This window comes from Tursiops truncatus, chromosome 8, assembly GCF_011762595.2.
Source record: "Tursiops truncatus isolate mTurTru1 chromosome 8, mTurTru1.mat.Y, whole genome shotgun sequence".
In the NCBI taxonomy this organism is placed as follows: domain Eukaryota; kingdom Metazoa; phylum Chordata; class Mammalia; order Artiodactyla; family Delphinidae; genus Tursiops; species Tursiops truncatus.
In genome coordinates this window covers 70,960,258-70,979,089 of record NC_047041.1, presented here as the reverse complement: position 1 = coordinate 70,979,089, position 18,832 = coordinate 70,960,258, and the positions used below count along the sequence as shown (strand labels likewise).

Below are 18,832 nucleotides of genomic sequence, written 5' to 3'. Positions count from 1 at the left end.
TTAAGTCTTTATTGAATTTGTTACAGTATTGCTTCTGGATTATTTTAAATGTTTTTTGGTTTTTTGGCCCCGAGGCATGTGGAATCTTAGCTCTCTGACCAGGGATTGAACCCACACCCCCTGCATTGGAAGGTGAAGTCTTAACCACTGGACTGCCAGGGATGTCCCCTGAATGGGGTTCTTAAAGATACTGTAGAGTTGGGTCATCTTAACATTTAATATTTTATGTTCTTTTCTTTAGTGGTTACCCAGGCTGTCCTTACCCACCTGGCAGTCAGTATCCTGCCACCACAAGTTCCCAGTACCCTTCCCAGCCTCCTGTGACCACTGTTGGTAAGTACCGTTCAAAACTGTATTTCTCCACATAAGGAAAGTCAGAGTCTCCTTTTGTGAAAAGTGCATTTCACTTTTGTTTTTTATTGAATGTTTGATATGTAACATTGTGTAAGTTTAAGGAGTACAGTCTGTTACTTTGATAGATTTATATATTGTAATATGATTGCATTATAGCAGTATTTATTACATTACATAATTATCATACAGTATTATTGTCTATATCCATCATACTGCGCATTAGATCTCTATGGCTTGCTTACTACTCGTTATAAATTTGTACCCTTAAATATCATCAATTTTATCACACCTCCCCCCATTTCACTTTTACATGTGAAATGTTAGAATACTCTTTCTTTTTAGAGCAAAAACTCTTAATGATCAGTGTCCTGTACTCTAAAACTTGAAATGATTTATCATCATATAAATGAGCCTTCTACCAGGGCATAAAAGTAAATTTGATTGACTCTTATCACTCTTTCCTGTGTTTCACATATTTATTGGTGAACGTTAATGTGTGTTGAACTATTAACAGATACTTAGGTTTTCCTAGCCTTGTTATATGTAAAAACAGATGAGCATCTTTAGAAGAAAGCACCATTGGGAAATATGGGTGGATCAAGTAAGACAAATTATTGCAAACCAATAGTTCTTGGTTTTTTATGTTGCTTATTAGTAGAGTTACCTGAAATATAATTTTCTTCAGTTGAGAAAATGAAAGCAATACAAGAACTTCTACAGACCCCCACCCCTCTACATGACTATCTGCCCCTACCATATCTGCCTTCTCCCTGTTACCACAGATCATTATTTCTACCCACTAGGTTTTATCCTCTGTAATTTACTCAGGGACATCATTTCAGCAGTTTCCCCTCTCATCATCAGCTTTTGTTCTCTACTGGGTTGCTCTCATCAGCACCCAAAAATATACCCTAAAAACCTTTAAAAATCCTCCTCTTAATTTCCCTTTCCCTGCCACCAGTATTCCATTTCTTCATTCCCCTTTACAGCAAAACTCCTTGAAACAATTATCCATACTCATTAGCTTCAATTCCTCTTCTTCCTTTCACTCTTGAACCACTCCATGTGGGATTTCCCTCATGTTCTTCCACTAAGCTGCTTCTCTCAAGGTCACCATTGACCTTTATGATGTTAAATCCAATGGCAAATTAAATAGTCTCCACTTACTTGGCTTGTCAGCAGTATTTGACAGTTGTATCTCCTTGATACACTTTCCTCTCTTGCTTTCCAAGACCCCAGACTCACTTGTTTTTCCTCCCATCTCACTGGTACTCATGCTCAGTCTCCTTTATAAGTCCCTCCTTTTCTTAATATTGGAATGCCCCCTGGCTCAGTCCTTGGCATTCTCTATACTCACTCTCCTGGTGATCTCTACCAATCTCATAGCTTTAAATACCATTTCTGTGTCCACACTTCCCAAATTTCTTTCCAACTTACACCACTCTCCAGAATTCCAGATTCTTATATCCAGCTCCCTTCTCAATATCTCCATTTCGATATTTAATAGACATTTCAAACTCAATGTGACCAAAATTAAACTCTCAATCTTTCTATGATGCTTTCCCACCTCCAGTGATACCTACTCAATACTCTAACTTTGGTGTCATCCTTGATTCTTCATCAAGAACCAATTATCTTCAAAATACATATAGAATCTGATCACATCCAGTGCTGATCCAAGTCACCGTTATCTTTCATCTAATTTACTTCAAAAGCCTCCTAAAAAGCCTTCTTCTTTCCTTAATCCCTACATCTGTTTTTAACACAACAGCCAGAATGATCCTATTAAAAGATAAATAAATTATATCACTCCTCTACTCAGAACCTTCCAATGTCTTCCCATTTCACACAGCATTCAATCCAAATTTCTGAAGCTTAGAAGGCCCTTTGTGATCCTGCTTTCCTCCCCCTGTTACCTCTCTGAACTCATCTCCTACTACTCTTCTGTTTTAGGATTCGTCCACTACCTGTTTCCTTTGTGTGGAGCAGTCAGGCCTACCCTGACCAATCTACTCCCATCACCAACCCCGCACACATATACACACATGCCCAACATCTAGAACAGTGCTTGATATATAGAAGTTCACCTAAATATTTTACTGAGTGTCTGAATGTAGAATCTTGTGAAGTTTACTGTTCTGTTACATTTTCTGATCAATTGTAAGCATCCTGAGATCTGCTGTAAATATCTCCCCTTCCCCCAAAAAGAGCATTTTCTTCAGCTGTTTTTGTCATTGATACGTTCTATTTATTGAGATTCTAGTGGCAATGGTTTTGTTTTTTAAAAATGTTCTCATCCTTCTGTAATATAGCTCTTTTTTTAACAATGTAATTTAAATGCTTGAGTTAGAAACCTGATGATGGGAGATCATTAATCCACAAGCAAAACACACTAAATGTTGTTAATCTCTCCATTATGGCTCAGGCATCATCAGTAAAATAGGAATAGTGCTATTTGTTACCCTGTTTCTCACTGAGACGATAGTATTTGATTTGTAGAGAACCTCAGTTCCTAAAGATCTTTTTTATGTTAACTCATTTCACTACAATAGATATGAAGCATTTTATAACTTAGAATAGATGATATCCATACATTAAAAAATAGGAATACGGGGGAAATGGTACGTTTTATTTTATTTTTATTTATTTATTTTTTTAACATCTTTATTGGAATATAATTGCTTTACAACGGCATGTTAGTTTCTGCTTTACAAGAAAATGAATCAGTTATATATATACATATGTTCCCATATCTCTTCCCTCTTGCGTCTCCCTCTCTCCCACCCTCCCTATCCCACCCCTCCAGGCAATCACAAAGCACCGAGCTGATCTCCCTGTGCTATACAGCTGCTTCGCACTAGCTATCTACCTTAGGTTTGGTAGTGAATATATGTCCCTGCCTCTCTCTCGCTTTGTCACAGCTTACCCTTCCCCCTCCCCATATCCTCAAGCCCATTCTCTAGTAGGTCTGTGTCTTTATTCCTGTCTTACCCCTAGGTTCTTCATGACATTTTTTTTTCTTAAATTCCATATATTTGTGTTAGCATTCGGTATTTGTCTCTCTCTGACTTACTTCACTCTCTATGACAGACTTTAGGTCTATCCACCTCATTACAAATAGCTCAATTTCGTTTCTTTTTATGGCTGAGTAATATTCCATTGTATATATGTGCCACATCTTCTTTATCCATTCACCGATGGTGGACACTTAGGTTGTTTCCATCTCCGGGCTATTGTAAATAGAGCTGCAGTGAACATTTTGGTACATGGCTCTTTTTGAATTATGGTTTTCTCAGGGTATATGCCCAGTAGTGGGATTGCTGGGTCATATGGTAGTTCTATTTGTAGTTTTTTAAGGAATCTCCATACTGTTCTCCACAGTGGCTGTATCAATTTACATTCCCACCAACAGTGCAAGAGGGTTCCCTTTTCTCCACACCCTCTCCAGCATTTATTGTTTCTAGAGTTTTTGATGATGGCCATTCCGACCAGTGTGAGATGATATCTCATTGTAGTTTTGATTTGCATTTCTCTAATGATTAATGATGTTGAGCATTCTTTCATGTGTTTGTTGGCAGTCTGTATATCTTCTTTGGAGAAATGTCTATTTAGGTCTTCTGCCCAGTTTTGGATTGGGTTCTTTGGTTTTTTGTTATTGAGCTGCATGAGCTGCTTATAAATTTTGGAGATTAATCCTTTGTCAGTTGCTTCATTTGCAAATATTTTCTCCCATTCTGAGGGTTGTCTTTTTGTCTTGTTTATGGTTTCCTTTGCTGTGCAAAAGCTTTGAAGTTTCATTAGGTCCCATTTGTTTATTTTTGTTTTTATTTCCATTTCTCTAGGAGGTGGGTCAAAAAGGATCTTGCTGTGATTTATGTCATAGTGTCCTGCCTATGTTTTCCTCTAAGAGTTTAATAGTTTCTGGCCTTACATTTAGGTCTTTAATCCATTTTGAGCTTATTTTTGTGTATGGTGTTAGGGAGTGATCTAATCTCATACTTTTACATGTAGCTGTCCAGATTTCCCAGCACCACTTATTGAAGAGGCTGTCCTTTCTCCACTGTACATTCCTGCCTCCTTTATCAAAGATAAGGTGACCATATGTGCATGGGTTTATCTCTGGGCTTTCTGTCCTGTTCCATTGATCTATCTGTTTTTGTGCCAGTACCATACTGTCTTGATTACTGTAGCTTTGTAGTATAGTCTGAAGTCAGGGAGCCTGATTCCTCCAGCTCCGTTTTTTGTTTTCAAAATTGCTTTGGCAATTCGGGGTCTTTTGTGTTCCCATACAAATTGTGAAACTTTTTGTTCTAGTTCTGTGGAAAATGCCATTGGCTGTTTGATAGGGATTGCATTGAATCTGTAGATTGCTTTCGGTAGTATAGTCATTTTCAAAATGTTGATTCTTCCAATCCAAGAACATGGTATATCTCTCCATCTGTTTGTATCATCTTTAATTTCCTTCATCAGTGTCTTATAGTTTTCTGCATACAGGTGTTTTGTCTCCTTAGGTAGGTTTATTCCTAGATATTTTATTCTTTTTGTTGCAGTGGTAAATGGGAGTGTTTTCTTGATTTCACTTTCAGATTTTTCATCATCAGTGTATAGGAATGCCAGAGATTTCTGTGCATTAATTTTGTATCCTGCTACTTTACCAAATTCATTGATTAGCTCTAGTAGTTTTCTGGTAGCATCTTTAGGATTCTCTATGTATAGTATCATGTCATCTGCAAACAGTGACAGCTTTACTTCTTCTCTTCTGATTTGGATTCCTTTTATTTCCTTTTCTTCTCTGATTGCTGTGGCTAAAACTTCCAAAACTATGTTGAATAAGAGTGGTGAGAGTGGGCAACCTTGTCTTGTTCCTGATCTTAGTGGAAATGCTTTCAGTTTTTCACCATTGAGGACGATGTTGGCTGTGGGTTTGTCATATATGGCCTTTGTTATGTTGAGGAAAGTTCCCTCCGTGCCTACTTTCTGCAGGGTATTTATCATAAATGGGTGTTGAATTTTGTCGAAAGCTTTCTCTGTATCTATTGAGATGATCGTATGGTTTTTCTCCTTTAATTTGTTAATATGGTGTATCACGTTGATTGATTTGCATATATTGAAGAATCCTTGCATTCCTGGAATAAACTCCACTTGGTCATGGTGTATGATCCTTTTAATGTGCTGTTGGATTCTGTTTGCTACTATTTTGCTGAAGATTTTTGCATCTATGTTCATCAGTGATATTGGCCTGTAGTTTTCTTTCTTTGTGACATCCTTGTCTGGTTTTGGTATCAGGGTTATGGTGGCCTCATAGAATGAGTTTGGGAGTGTTCCTCCCTCTGCTATATTTTGGAAGAGTTTCAGAAGGATAGGTGTTAGCTCTTCTCTAAATGTTTGATAGATTTGCCTGTGAAGCCATCTGGTCCTGGGCTTTTGTTTTTTGGAAGATTTTTAATCACAGTTTCAATTTCAGTGCTTGTGATTGGTCTGTTCTTATTTTCTATTTCTTCGTGATTCAGTCTTGGCAGGTTGTGCATTTCTAAGAATTTGTCCATTTCTTCCAGGTTGTCCATTTTATTGGCATAGAGTTGCTTGTAGTGGTCTCTCATGATCTTTTGTATTTCTGCAGTGTCAGTTGTTACTTCTTTTTCATTTCTAATTCTATTGATTTGAGTCTTCTCCCTTTTTTTCTTGATGAGTCTGGCTAATGGTTTATCAATTTTGTTTATCTTCTCAAAGAACCAGCTTTTAGTTTTATTGATCTTAGCTGTCGTTTCCTTCATTTCTTTTTCCTTTCTTTCTGATCTGATCTTTATGATTTCTTTCCTTCTGCTAACTTTGGGGGTTTTTTGTTCTTCTTCCTCTAATTGCTTTAGGTGCAAGGTTATGTTGTTTATTTGAGATGTTTCCTGTTTCTTAAGGTAGGATTGTATTGCTATAAACTTCCCTCTTAGAACTGATTTTGCTGCATCCCATAGATTTTGGGTCGTCGTGTCTCCATTGTCATTTGTTTCTAGGTATTTTTTAATTTCCTCTTTGATTTCTTCAGTGATCACTTCGTTATTAAGTAGTGTATTGTTTAGCCTCCATGTGTTTGTATTTTTTATAGATCTTTTCCTGTAATTGTTATCTAGTCTCATAGCATTGTGGTCAGAAAAGACACTTGATACAATTTCAGTTTTCTTAAATTTACCAAGGCTTGATTTGTGACCCAAGATACGATCTATCCTGGAGAATGTTCCATGAGCACTGGAGAAAAATGTGTATTCTGTTGTTTTTGGATGGAATGTCCTATAAATATCAATTAAGTCCATCTTGTTTAATGTATCATTTAAAGCTTGTGTTTCCTTATTTATTTTCATTTTGGATGATCTGTCCATTGGTGAAAGTGGGCTGTTAAAGTCCCGTACTATGAATGTGTTACTGTCGATTTCCCCTTTTATGGCTGTTAGTATTTGCCTTATGTATTGAGGTGCTCCTATGTTGGGTGCATAAATATTTACAATTTGTTATATCTTCTTCTTGGATCGATCCCTTGATCATTAAAAGTGTCCTTCTTTATCACTTGTAATAGTCTTTATTTTAAAGTCTGTTTTGTCTGATATGAGAATTGCTACTCCAGCTTTCTTTGGGTTTCCATTTGCATGGAATATCTTTTTCCATCCCCTCACTTTCAGTCTGTATGTGTCTCTAGGTCTGAAGTGGGTCTCTTGTAGACAGCATATATATGGGTCTTGTTTTTGTATCCATTCAGCCAGTGTGTGTCTTTTGGTGGGAGCATTTAATCCATTTACCTTTAAGGTAATTATCGATATGTATGTTCCTATTCCCATTTTCTTAATTGTTTTGGGATTGTTATTGTAGGTCTTTTCCTTCTCTTGTGTTTCTTCCTAGAGAAGATTCTTTAGCATTTGTTGTAAAGCTGGTTTGGTGGCGCTGCACTCTCTCAGCTTTTGCTTGTCTGTAAAGGTTTTAATTTCTCTGTCAAATCTGAATGAGATCCTTGCTGGGTAGACTAATCTTGGTTGTAGGTTTTTCTCCTCCATCACTTTAAATATGTCCTGCCAGTCCCTTCTGGCTTGCAGAGTTTCTGCTGATAGATCAGCTGTTAACCTTATGGGGATTCCCTTGTGTGTTATTTGTTGTTTTTCCCTTGCTGCTTTTAATATGTTTTCTTTGTATTTAACTTTTGACAGTTTGATTAATATGTGTCTTGGCATGTTTCTCCTTGGATTTATCCTGTATGGGACTCTCTGTGCTTCCTGGACTTGATTAACTATTTCCTTTCCCATATTAGGGAAGTTTTCAACTATAATCTCTTCAAATATTTTCTCAGTCCCTTTCTTTTTCTCTTCTTCTGGAACCCCTATAATTCGAATGTTGGTGTGTTTAATGTTGTCCCAGAGGTCTCTGAGACTGTCCTCAGTTCTTTTCATTCTTTTTTCTTTATTCTGCTCTGCAGTAGTTATTTCCCCTATTTTATCTTCCAGGTCACTTATCCGTTCTTCTGCCTCAGTTATTCTGCTATTGATTCCTTCTAGAGTATTTTTAATTTCATTTATTGTGCTTTTCATCGTTGCTTGTTTCATCTTTAGTTCTTCTAGGTCCTTGTTAAATGTTTCTTGCATTTTCTCTATTCTATTTCCAAGATTTTGGATCATCTTTACTATCATTATTCTGAATTCTTTTTCAGGTAGACTGCCTATTTCCTCTTCATTTGTTAGGTCTGGTGGGTTTTTATCTTGCTCTTTCATCTGCTGTGTGTTTTTCTGTCTTCCCATTTTGCTTATCTTACTGTGTTTGGGGTCTCCTTTTTGCAGGCTGCACGTTCGTAGTTCCTGTTGTTTTTGGTGTCTGTCCCCAGTGGCTAAAGTTGTTTCAGTGGGTTGTGTACGCTTCCTGGTGGAGGGGACTAGTGCCTGTGTTCTGGTGGATGAGGCTGGATCTTGTCTTTCTGATGGGCCGGTCCATGTCTGGTGGTGTATTTTGGGGTGTCTGTGGACTTATGATTTTAGGCAGCCTCTCTGCTAATGGGTGGGGTTGTGTTCCTGTCTTGCTAGTTGTTTGGCATAGGGTGTCCAGCACTGTAGTTTGCTAGCTGTTGAGTGAAGCTGGGTGTTGGTGTTGAGATGGAGATCTCTGGGAGATTTTCGCCATTTGATATTACGTGGAGCTGGGAGGTCTCTTGTGGGCCAGTGTCCTGAAGTTGGCTCTCCCACCTCAGAGGCACAGCACTGACTCCTGGCTGCAGCACCAAGAGACCTTCATCCACATGGCTCAGAATAAAAGGGAAACAACGTAGAAAGAAAGAATCAGTAGAAGTAGAAAGAAAGAAAGAAAACAAGAAAGAAAGAAAGAAAGAGAGAAAAAGAAAGAAAGAAAGAAAGGAGGGAATAAAAAAGAAAGAAGATAAAGTAAAATAAAGTAAGATAAAATATAATAAAGTTATTAAAATAAAAAATTATTAAGAGAAAAAATAAAAAGGGATGGATAGAGCCCTAGGACAAATGGTTGAAGCAAAGGTATACAGACAAAATCTCACACAGAAGCATACACATACACAGTCACAAAAAGAGGAAAAGGGGGAAAAAATCATAAATCTTGCTCTCAAAGTCCATCTCTTCAATTTGTGATGACTCGTTGTCTAAAGGTGGGAAGGAAGGAAAGAACGATGATAAAGTAAAATAAAATAAAGTTATTAAAATAAAAAGTAATTATTAAGAAAAAATTTTAAAAAAAACGGATGGATAGAACCGTCGGACAAATGGTGGAAGCAAAGCTATACAGACAAAATCTCACAGAGAAGCATATACATACACACTCACAGAAAGAGGAAAAGGGGAAAAAATCATAAATGTTGCTCCCAAAGTCCACCTCCTTAATTTGGGATGATTCGTTGTCTATTCATGTATTTCACAGATGCTGGTACATCAAATTGATTGTAGAGCTTTAATCCGCTGCTTCTGAGGCTGCTGGGAGTGATTTCCCTTTCTATTCTTTGTTCTTACAGCTCCCAGGGGCTCAGCTTCGCATTTGGCCCCGCCTCTGTGTGTAGGTCGCCGGAGGGCATCTGTTCTTCGCTCACACAGGATGGGGTTAAAGAGCAGCTGACTTGGGGGCTCTGGCTCACTCAGGCTGGGGGGAAGGAGGGGCACGGAGTGCGGGGCGAGCCTGCGGCAGCAGAGGCCAGCGTGACATTGCTGCAGCCTGAGGCGCCCCGTGCGTTCTCCCAGGGGAGTTGCCCCTGATTCGCGGGACCCTTGGCAGTGGCGGGCTGCACAGGCTCCCCGGAAGGGGGTGTGGATAGTGACCTGTGCTCGCACACAGGCTTCCTGGTGGCGGCAGCAGCAGCCTTAGCGTCTCATGCCTGTCTTTGGGGTCCGTGCTTTTAGCCGCGGCTCGCGCCAGTCTCTGGAGCTCCTTTAAGCAGCGCTCTTAATCCCTTCTCCTCGCGCACCAGGAGACAAAGAAGGAAGAAAACGTCTCTTGCCTTTTCGGCAGGTCCAGACTTTTCCCTGGACTCCGTCCTGGCCAACCATGGCGCACTAACCCCCTGCAGGCTGTGTTCACGCGGCCAACCCCAGTCCTCTCCCTGCGCTCTGACCGAAGCCCGAGCCTCAGCTCCCAGCCCCGCCCGCCCCGGTGGGGAAGCAGACAAGCCTCTCGGGCTGGTGAGTGCTGGCCGGCACCGATCCTCTGTGCGTGCGGGAATGTCTGTGCTTTGTCCCCTGCACCCCTGAGTCTGCACTCTCCTCCGCGGCTCCGAAGCTTTCACCTTCCACCACCCGCAGGCTCCGCCCGCGAAGGGGCTTCCTAGTGTGTGGAAACTTTTCCTCCTTCACAGCTCCCTCCCACTGGTGCAGGTCCTGTCCCTATCCTTTTGTCTCTGTTTATTCTCTTTTCTTTTGCCCTACCCAGGTACTTGGGGGGTTTCTTGCCTTTTGGGAGGTCTGAGGTCTTCTAACAGCGTTCAGTAGGTGTTCTGTAGTTGTTGTTCCACGTATAGATGTATTTCTGGTGTATCTGTGGGGAGGAAGGTGATCTCCGCATCCTACTCTTCCGCCATCTTCCCGGCTGCCTCTCGGAAAAGGGTACATTTTAAATCAAATCTAATGTTTGTTTTTAGAACAAGAATCAAAGCAATTAATATTGTACTTTTTTTTTTTTTTTTTTTTTGGTACGCGGGCCTCTCACTGTTGTGGCCTCTCCCGTTGCGGAGCACAGGGTCCGGACGCACAGGCCCAGCGGCCATGGCTCACGGGCCCAGCCGCTACACGGTATGTGGGATCCTCCCGGACCGGGGCACGAACCCGCGTCCCCCGCATCGGCAGGCGGACTCTCAACCACTGCGCCACCAGGGAAGCTCTTTAAAGTACTTTTAAGAGTACTTTCTTAGAAAGGCTAAAAACAAATTATCATTTTATGATAATCTAGGATATCCTTTTAATGTTTATTGTTTTTCTACCCTTTGTTGCTTACCTACGTGATTTTTTTCATCATATTTTAGTAGTACATTGTGCAAAACTGTTGAACTTCAAAATCGTCGTAAAGGAAAGCAGAAACATAAAAGTATCATCTGAATATTAGAGTTCACAGATAGTCAACATTTTCTGTCAGTGGCCATCAGGATTTGTGCTATTATTCTCTGTGCTACTAAGGCCATGAGGAAGAATGAAAGTGGTTATTTATCCTTTGTGGAACTTGATAGTTTCACTTTAAAGATTTTGATTTTATGATGTAAAACAAACACCAGTTTCATGGCATCATTAATTAACTCATGTCTTATTATTGATGTGGATGCCTGTGCAAGCGTTGATTTTTAACCATCTCCAACAATATTGAAGTAAAAGAACCACTTAAAGTGAAGTAATAGAGGCAACTTCCCTGGCGGTCCAGTGGTTAAGACTCCGCACTTCCACTGCAGGGGGCGAGGGTTCAATCTCTGGTCGGGGCACTAAGATCCCAAGATTTCACATGCTATGCAGTGAGGTTGGGGGAAAAAAAAAAAGAAGTAATAGAGATTACATTCTTAATAGCAGTCTCTTCTGAAACATTGCAGAAGACTGAGGATTGATGCAGATCTTGGGACTTTAAAACAGCTCTTTCTGACTCCATTACATGTAGATTTTGAACAACCACCTTTATAAGAAAATCAGAGAATTTGTTTTGTCATCTCTTTTTATAGCTTTTTTGTCACCTGGCAGACAGCTTCCTGCCTAACCTGACTTTTAAAACCACCTTCATGAGATTGGTGCTCACTGAGGGCATTGACTAAGCAGTGAAGGCAGCTGTTGAATAGTGAAAAACCTGTTGGTGGTGCTTTTCCATCAGGTCTGGGCAATTGCAGTGATATTTTAATTCAGTTGTATTATTTAATGAGGGAAAAGTTGTGATCTATGACTTAAATTCTTCGTTGAAGTTACTGTAAGACCAGGTGTTCTTTTTGTTTTGTTTTTTGGCTGTGTTGGGTCTTTGTTGCTTCACATGGGCTTTATCTAGTTGCAGCGAGCGGAGGTTACTCTTCGTTGCAGTGCTCGGGCTTCTCATTGTGGTGGCTTCTCTTGTTGCGGAGCATGGACTCTGAGCGCACAGGCTTCAGTAGTTGCAGCACGCGGGCTCAGTAGTTGCGGCACGCAGGCCCTAGAGCGCGTGGGCTCCAGTAGTTGCGGTATGTGGGCTCAAGTAGTTGTGGCACTCAGGCTCTAGAGCGCAGGGTCAGTAGTTGTGGTGCACGGGCTTAGTTGTTCTGTGGCATGTGGGATCTTCCCGGACCAGGGATGGAACCCATGTCCCCTGCATTGGCAGGCGGATTCTTAACCACTGTGCCACCAGGGAAGTCCCAGGTGTATTTTTTGTATATCATCTTTGCAAGTTACTAGCAAAAACATTTTCTACTGGAAGATCAGTGGGAAAAGCTGTGGAATTTGGACAGTTTTCCTTAGATTTTCTGCCCATTGCAGGCATTATATATCAACAAAAGCGTCAGAAGGAAGGTAAACTTTTCTTGATATCTAAAAAACTTAAAACTTTAAGTTTCTGTTTCTTCAGATTCAATTATGCTTCTTAAGAGTAAAACATTTTTGTTAGGACTGGCATATAACTTTTACCAAGTTGGCATTGCCAAAACTATAAGAGAACTTGAACTCTGATTTTAAAGGTTTAAAACTACTTGACCGGCACCAAGTTACAAGGAATAAATTTAGGAGGCAACATTAATACTTGTTTGTTCTCTTAATAGCACATGCCAGAATACAGCAGAAGCAGGTGTGGATATTGGTCATCTGTATGTTTTCAGGGCTGAAAAACGGGCATTCAAGAAAAGCTTTGGTCCCCAGCTGGGCATTCCCATGGAGAATTCCAAACTCTATTGGATAGGGAAGAGTGGCATGAGGGACCAGTCACTCCACCTTGATTCATGCATAGCACTCTCTGTCAGACCCTGATGTGCTGGTGGTGCACCCAGGTGGCAGTGATCTGGGAGTGATGAAGTTGTTTGATATTTTAATCCAAATTAAGAAAGATTTAAGATTTATCGGGACTTCCCTGGCGGTTCAGTGATAAAGAATCTGCCTTGCAATGCAGGGGATGCGGGATCAATCCCTGGTCAGGGAACTAAGATCCCACATGCTGCGGGGCAACTAAGCCCGCATGCCGCAACTACTGAGCTTGTGCGCCTCAACTAGAGCCCACGTGCTGCAAACTACAGAGTCCACACTCTCTGGAACCTGCGCACCACAACTACAGAGCTCACGTGCCCTAGAGCCTGTGCACCACAACTAAAGAAGAGAAAAACTGCATGCCACAACTAGAGAGAAGCCCATGCGCTGCAGGAAAGATCCCGCATGCCACAACTAACACCCGGCACAGCCAAAAATAAATAAATAAATAATAAATCTTAAAAAAAAAAAGATTTATCAAGTAAATGTTCAAGAATGTTACTAGAGTGTGGTCCAGTATGGTACCCAGAAAAGTGTGGTCCCACTCAACGAAACCTCTACATGTTATGAATATACGTGTGAAGAAAGTCAGTGGACAAATTGGCTCTTTTATGAAGTTCATTGGAGGATGTACCATCAGTACATCACACACACGTATACACACAAATACATACCATATTTTCTTTTTTTAATTAATTAATTTTTGGCTGCATTGGGTCTGTGCACGGGCTTTCTCTAGCTGTGGCGAGCAGGGGCTACTCTTCATTGCAGTGCGCGGGCTTCTCATTGCAGTGGCTTCTCTTGTTGCGGAGCATGGGCTCTAGGCACGTGGGCTTCAGTAGTTGTGGCACATGGGCTCAGTAGTTGTGGCTCATGGGCTTTAGAGTGCAGGCTCAGTAGTTGTGGTGCACGGGCTTAGTTGTTCCGCCACATGTGGGATCTTCCTGGGCCAGGGCTCAAACCCGTGTACCCTGCATTGGCAGGCAGATTCTTAACCACTGTGCCACCAGGGAAGCCCATACCACACTTTCTTTATCCATTCATCTATTTTTTTCTTCAGTTATTTGTTTATTCATTTAGTCATTCAACATATATTTACTAAGTGCTTGCTACATGCCAGGAGTAAGAACAACACAAAGTAACTTCCTGCCTTCATGGAGTTTACATTTCAATGGGGGAAGACAGAAAACAAACTTGCAGCATAGTATACAATGCACCAGATGGAGATAAATGCTACCTAGGAACATTCAGACGAAAGAGGGGCACAGGAAGACCTGGAGGGTGAGGACTGCGTTCTGATCTCACCTCCTCTATATCCACCTTGCTCACACCACTGGCCTCCTGTCACTCCTTGAGCCCCAAACACACTGGTTTGCTGTTTCAGCCCCATCCGCGCTCTGCTCGCTTGGATGGTGACCTGGAGATCTCCAAGACTGGAAAAAGGCTTCTGTGCCTTATACTTTGAGGTGGGAGTATGTTTATGGTTCAAGGAACTGCAAAGAGACTAGTGGTGTGAGCGAGGCGTGCACAGAGAGATGGGGTCGGAGGGGAAACAGGGCTGGCTCAAGTAAGCCCTTGTGGGTCAAGGGGAGGAGGCCTGTGGCTTTTCCTCTACGTGAGCGGAGCCACGGGCAGGCTTTGAGCAGAGGAGTGATCTGATCTGATTGCTATTATAACAGATGCCTCTGTGCCAGACCCCGGGAGGGAAGGGTGGCAGCAGAGCTCCCCACCCCGAGGAGGCCACTGCAAGAATCTGGGTCTGAGATGGTGGCTCGGACCAGTGTGGGGACAGAGGATGTGGTCACATACGCTGAGGAGGGGTAATCATTCATCTATGGATGGACACTTAGGTTGCTTCCTTCCATATCTTGGCTATTGTAATAATGCTGCAATACACAGGGGTGCATACATCTTTTTGAATGACTGTGTTTGTTTTCTTCAGAAAAATACCCAGAAGTGGAATTGCTGGGTCATATGGTAGTTTTATTTTTAATTTTTTGAGGAACCCCTCCATACTGTTTTCCATAGTGGCTGCACCAATTTGCATTACTACTAGCACGGGTTTCCTTTTCTCCACATCCTCACCAACACTTATTATTTGTCTTCTTTTTGATAATAGCCATTCTGACAGGTGTGAGGTGATACCTCATTGTGGTCTTGATTGCATTTCCCTGATGATTAGTGATGTTGAGCATCTTTTCATGTGCCTGTTGGCCATCTGTATGCCTTCTTTGGAAAACTCTTCAGGTTCTCTGCCCATTTTTTAATCAGGCCGTTTGTTTTTTGATGTTGACTTGTATGAGTTCTTTGTATATTTTGGATATTAACCCCTTATCGGATATTTTTTGCAGCCATCTTCTCCCATTCAGTAGGCTGCGTTTTCTTTTTGTTGATAGTTTCCTTTGCTGGTCAAAAGCTTTTTTAGTTTGATGTAGTCTCCCATTTGGTTTTTTTGTTTGCTTGTTTTTTGGGTTTTTTTTTGCTTTTGTTTCCCTTGCCTGAAGAGACATATCCAAAAAAATATTAAGACCAATGTCAGAGTACTCCCCATGTTTTCTTTTTTTTTTTTAACTTTTTTTTCTTACAGTTGTATTGAGATATAATTGACTTACAGCACTTTATAAGTTTAAGGTGTACAGCATAATGATTTGACTTACATACATCATGAAATGATTACCACAGTAAGTTTAGTGAACATCTGTCATCTCCTACAGATACAAGAAAATATATTTTTTTCCTTTGTGATGAGAACTCTTTAGGATTTACTCTTAACAACTTTCCTATATAACATATAGCAGGACTTCCCTGGTGGTGCAGTGGTTAAGAATCCACCTGCCAGTGCAGGGGACATGGGTTCGACCCTGGTCGAGGAAGATCCCACATGCTGCGGAACAGCTAAATCGTGCACCACAACTACTGAGCCTGCGCTCTAGAGCCTGAGCTCTAGAGCCCGCGAAGCACAACTACTGAAGCTGCGTGCCACAACTACTGAAGCCTGTGCTCCTAGAGGCCTTGCTCCGCAACAAGAGAAGCCACTGCAATGAGAAGCCCACGCACTGCAACGAAGAGTAGCCCCTGCTCACTGCAACTAAGCCCGTGCGCAGCAGTGAAAACCCAAGGCAGCCATAAATAAATAAATAAACAAAAATAAATAAAATATAGCAGTGTTAATTGTATTAATCATGTTGTACATTACATCCCTAGTACTGCTTATGTTTTCTTCTAGGAGTCTTAACGGTTTCAGGTCTTACATTTAATTTTAACCCATTCTGAGTTTATTTTTGTATATAGTGTGAGAAAGTCCAGTTTTCCCAAAACCATTTATTGAAGAGGCTGTCTTTTCCCCGTTCTGTATTCTTCCCTCCTTTATCATAGATTAATTGACCATATAAGTGTGGGTTTATTTCTGGACTCTCTGTTCTGTCCAGTTGATCTATGTGTCTGTTTTTATGCCAGTACCATACTGTTTTGATTACTGAAAAGCTTTGTAGTGTAGTTTGAAATCAGGGAGCATGATACCTCCAGTTTTGTTCTTTAACATGGTAGATTCTTAAATTGTTCTTGTTCACAAAATAATTTTAAGGTATGACTTTGATTCTGACCCATTTTGTTTTAAAGGATGGAATCTGTCCTTCAGATTAATTGCCCTTTGTGCTTAAGCCTGCTTGTAGCATCTTTCATGATTATGATAGTTGAATGATTTTGTAGTGCCATTTATTTTTTGAAGTAGTTACTACTTTGGCATCTATTTTAATAAGGTCTAGGGCTTCCCTGGTGGCGCAGTGGTTGAGAGTCCGCCTGCCAATGCAGGGGACACGGGTTCGTGCCCCGGTTGGGGAAGATCCCACATGCCGCAGAGCGGCTGGGCCCGTGAGCCATGGCCACTGAGCCTGCACGTCTGGAGCCTAAGCGGGAGACGGGAGAGGCCGCAACAGTGAGAGGCCCGCATACCGCAAAAAAAAAAAAAGGTCTATACTTAACCTCCACTTTTTAAACTTGAATTGTTATGTAAATTAATCTAAATCTTTCTTTGTGCTGTGTGTTTATTTTCAAGAAGTGTAAACCTGCTGTTTTTCTTTTTCTCATTGATTGTGGTAATAGAAACTTTCTAGAGTTTAAATAAAGAGTACTGCTCTAATAGTGTTTAAAAGATAAATTGAGGTCCCCTGATTTCTTTGGAAGAAAGTTCCATAGCCCACCCAGAGCCTGGCCAGTAGTATTAGAAGCTTATATATTCATAGACTATAAATAAAAGCCTTTTGTAAGCAGCTTAATGAATTTGCCTGATTTGTGTTTAATAGCACGAATCAGAATGACTCTGCTCATATAGTTGTTTGAAATGTTTCTCCTGTTTCAGAGATTGACCTGTTTTTCTGTTTTTATTCTAGAAGGAAATAATACGGGCTTGATCCAGTGATCCACATGGGCTTGACCCAGTTTCTCAGTAGATGGGTCAATAGTCTTTTGTTTCAGATTGCTTAGGCTCCATAGTTTGCTCTGTAGCACAAATGCCCGACCAAAGATCATTATATGGGTCTTGAGCAAGTAACTTCAGGAAGGAAAAATGCTGGGGGCGGGGGCAAGTGATTCACTTTGCTGGTTAGAGGTAAGATCAGAAAAGTTACTGTTTATAGTTACTTTGTATTTTTCTTTGAGGTTACCATGGATTCTTTCTCTAATATAAATGAGCTCCTTTTTGAGTTGTAGGAAGTAATGATCATCAGTAAGTACTGTTAGGAGATAAATAAAACTGATTATCTTTAAGTGTTTAAAGATGGTTTAAAATCAGGTAGTGTATATACCAGTGTACTTTGAAGATACTGGCCTAAATTATTCATTGAATTATCAGATCCACTGAGTAGAGTATTGGTTTCCTAATAGTAGAAAAATCGTCTTATTTCCTAAGGATTAAGTTTAGTGATTGGATCCTATCTGACATTTAAATGAAGTTTTTGTTCAGGATTGTTTCTCAAAATCTATGTTAGCTTTTCAATTGCTGCTAATCTGGAATTGTAGAAGGGCACTTCTGAAATCCGACTCTGCATGAGTAAAGGTCAACAATGTGTGGGGACTTGAGGTATGGCAGTTTGCCACAAACTCGTTAATCCAAGGCTTGTTATAGCAGGTATAAGGAATATTAAAATTTCTCTTAAGACGTTTGAGGAAAAAAAAGATTTTTTTGTTTGAAGAGCAATCAAGAATAAGAACCTTTTACCAAACGTTTTTCTTACTTATTTATATAAACAATCTCTTAAAGTGTCATGGTTCATTCAATTTTGAACTTTAATCTGGGTTTTTCTCTTGGTATTCACATTGCAGATCTTAATTAGTTTTTTTCTTCTTTTTAGAAAGTAGATGGATTTAAAGTGTTCAAATATACTGTATAAAAAGGTCTATGTGTGGTAGAGGAGAAGACTAAGTCTAACCTTGGCATTTCTAGCCTCCTCGGGTGAACTGTGACCTTTATAGAAAGCCAGGTGATTGCTGCCTCAGCTTGATTCCCATTTTGAATGTTAATGGCTTTAGCTGGAGACTTATTTGGAAGGACTTCTTTGGCCCTGTATTGTAGCATTTGCCTTAACGTATTTTATAAGAGAAACAATGTAAATTCCAGGATTTAAGTGTGTTTTTTAAAATTGGTTTTTGAAAATTCAACATCATTATAACTTGATTCATTTTATTTATAATATTTATTTTATTTATTTATTTGGTTTGCTGGGTCTTAGTTGTGGCACATGTGCTTCTCACTTGTGGCCAGTAGGCTCCTTAGTTGTGGCTCACCGGCTCCTTAGTTGTGGCATGCGAACACTTAGTTGCAGCATGCATGTGGGATCTAGTTCCCTGACCAGGGATTGAACCCGGGCCCCCTGCATTGGGAGCTTGGAATCTTAACTGCTGCGCCACCAGGTAAGTCCCTTGATTCATTTTAATGTAGTGATTTTAACAAAGTTTGTTGATATGGTTGTGTGTGAAAAATACAGACTAGTTATAAAAAGACCCTTAAGCTTGTATTAGTTCAGATAACTTCTACACAGATAAATGGGACACTA

General features: G+C 40.5%; 1 protein-coding gene across 2 annotated transcripts in view; it reads left to right on the top strand.

Moving 5' to 3' along the window:
- TSG101 (tumor susceptibility 101) overlaps window positions 1-18,832 on the top strand; it is a 56,752-nt gene that overhangs the window by 30,683 nt on the left and 7,237 nt on the right. For both annotated transcript variants that reach the window (XM_033862611.2, XM_073808674.1), the window contains one exon: window positions 242-333. In XM_033862611.2, the coding sequence (XP_033718502.1) occupies window positions 242-333 (92 nt within the window). The remainder of the gene's footprint in view (window positions 1-241; window positions 334-18,832) is intronic.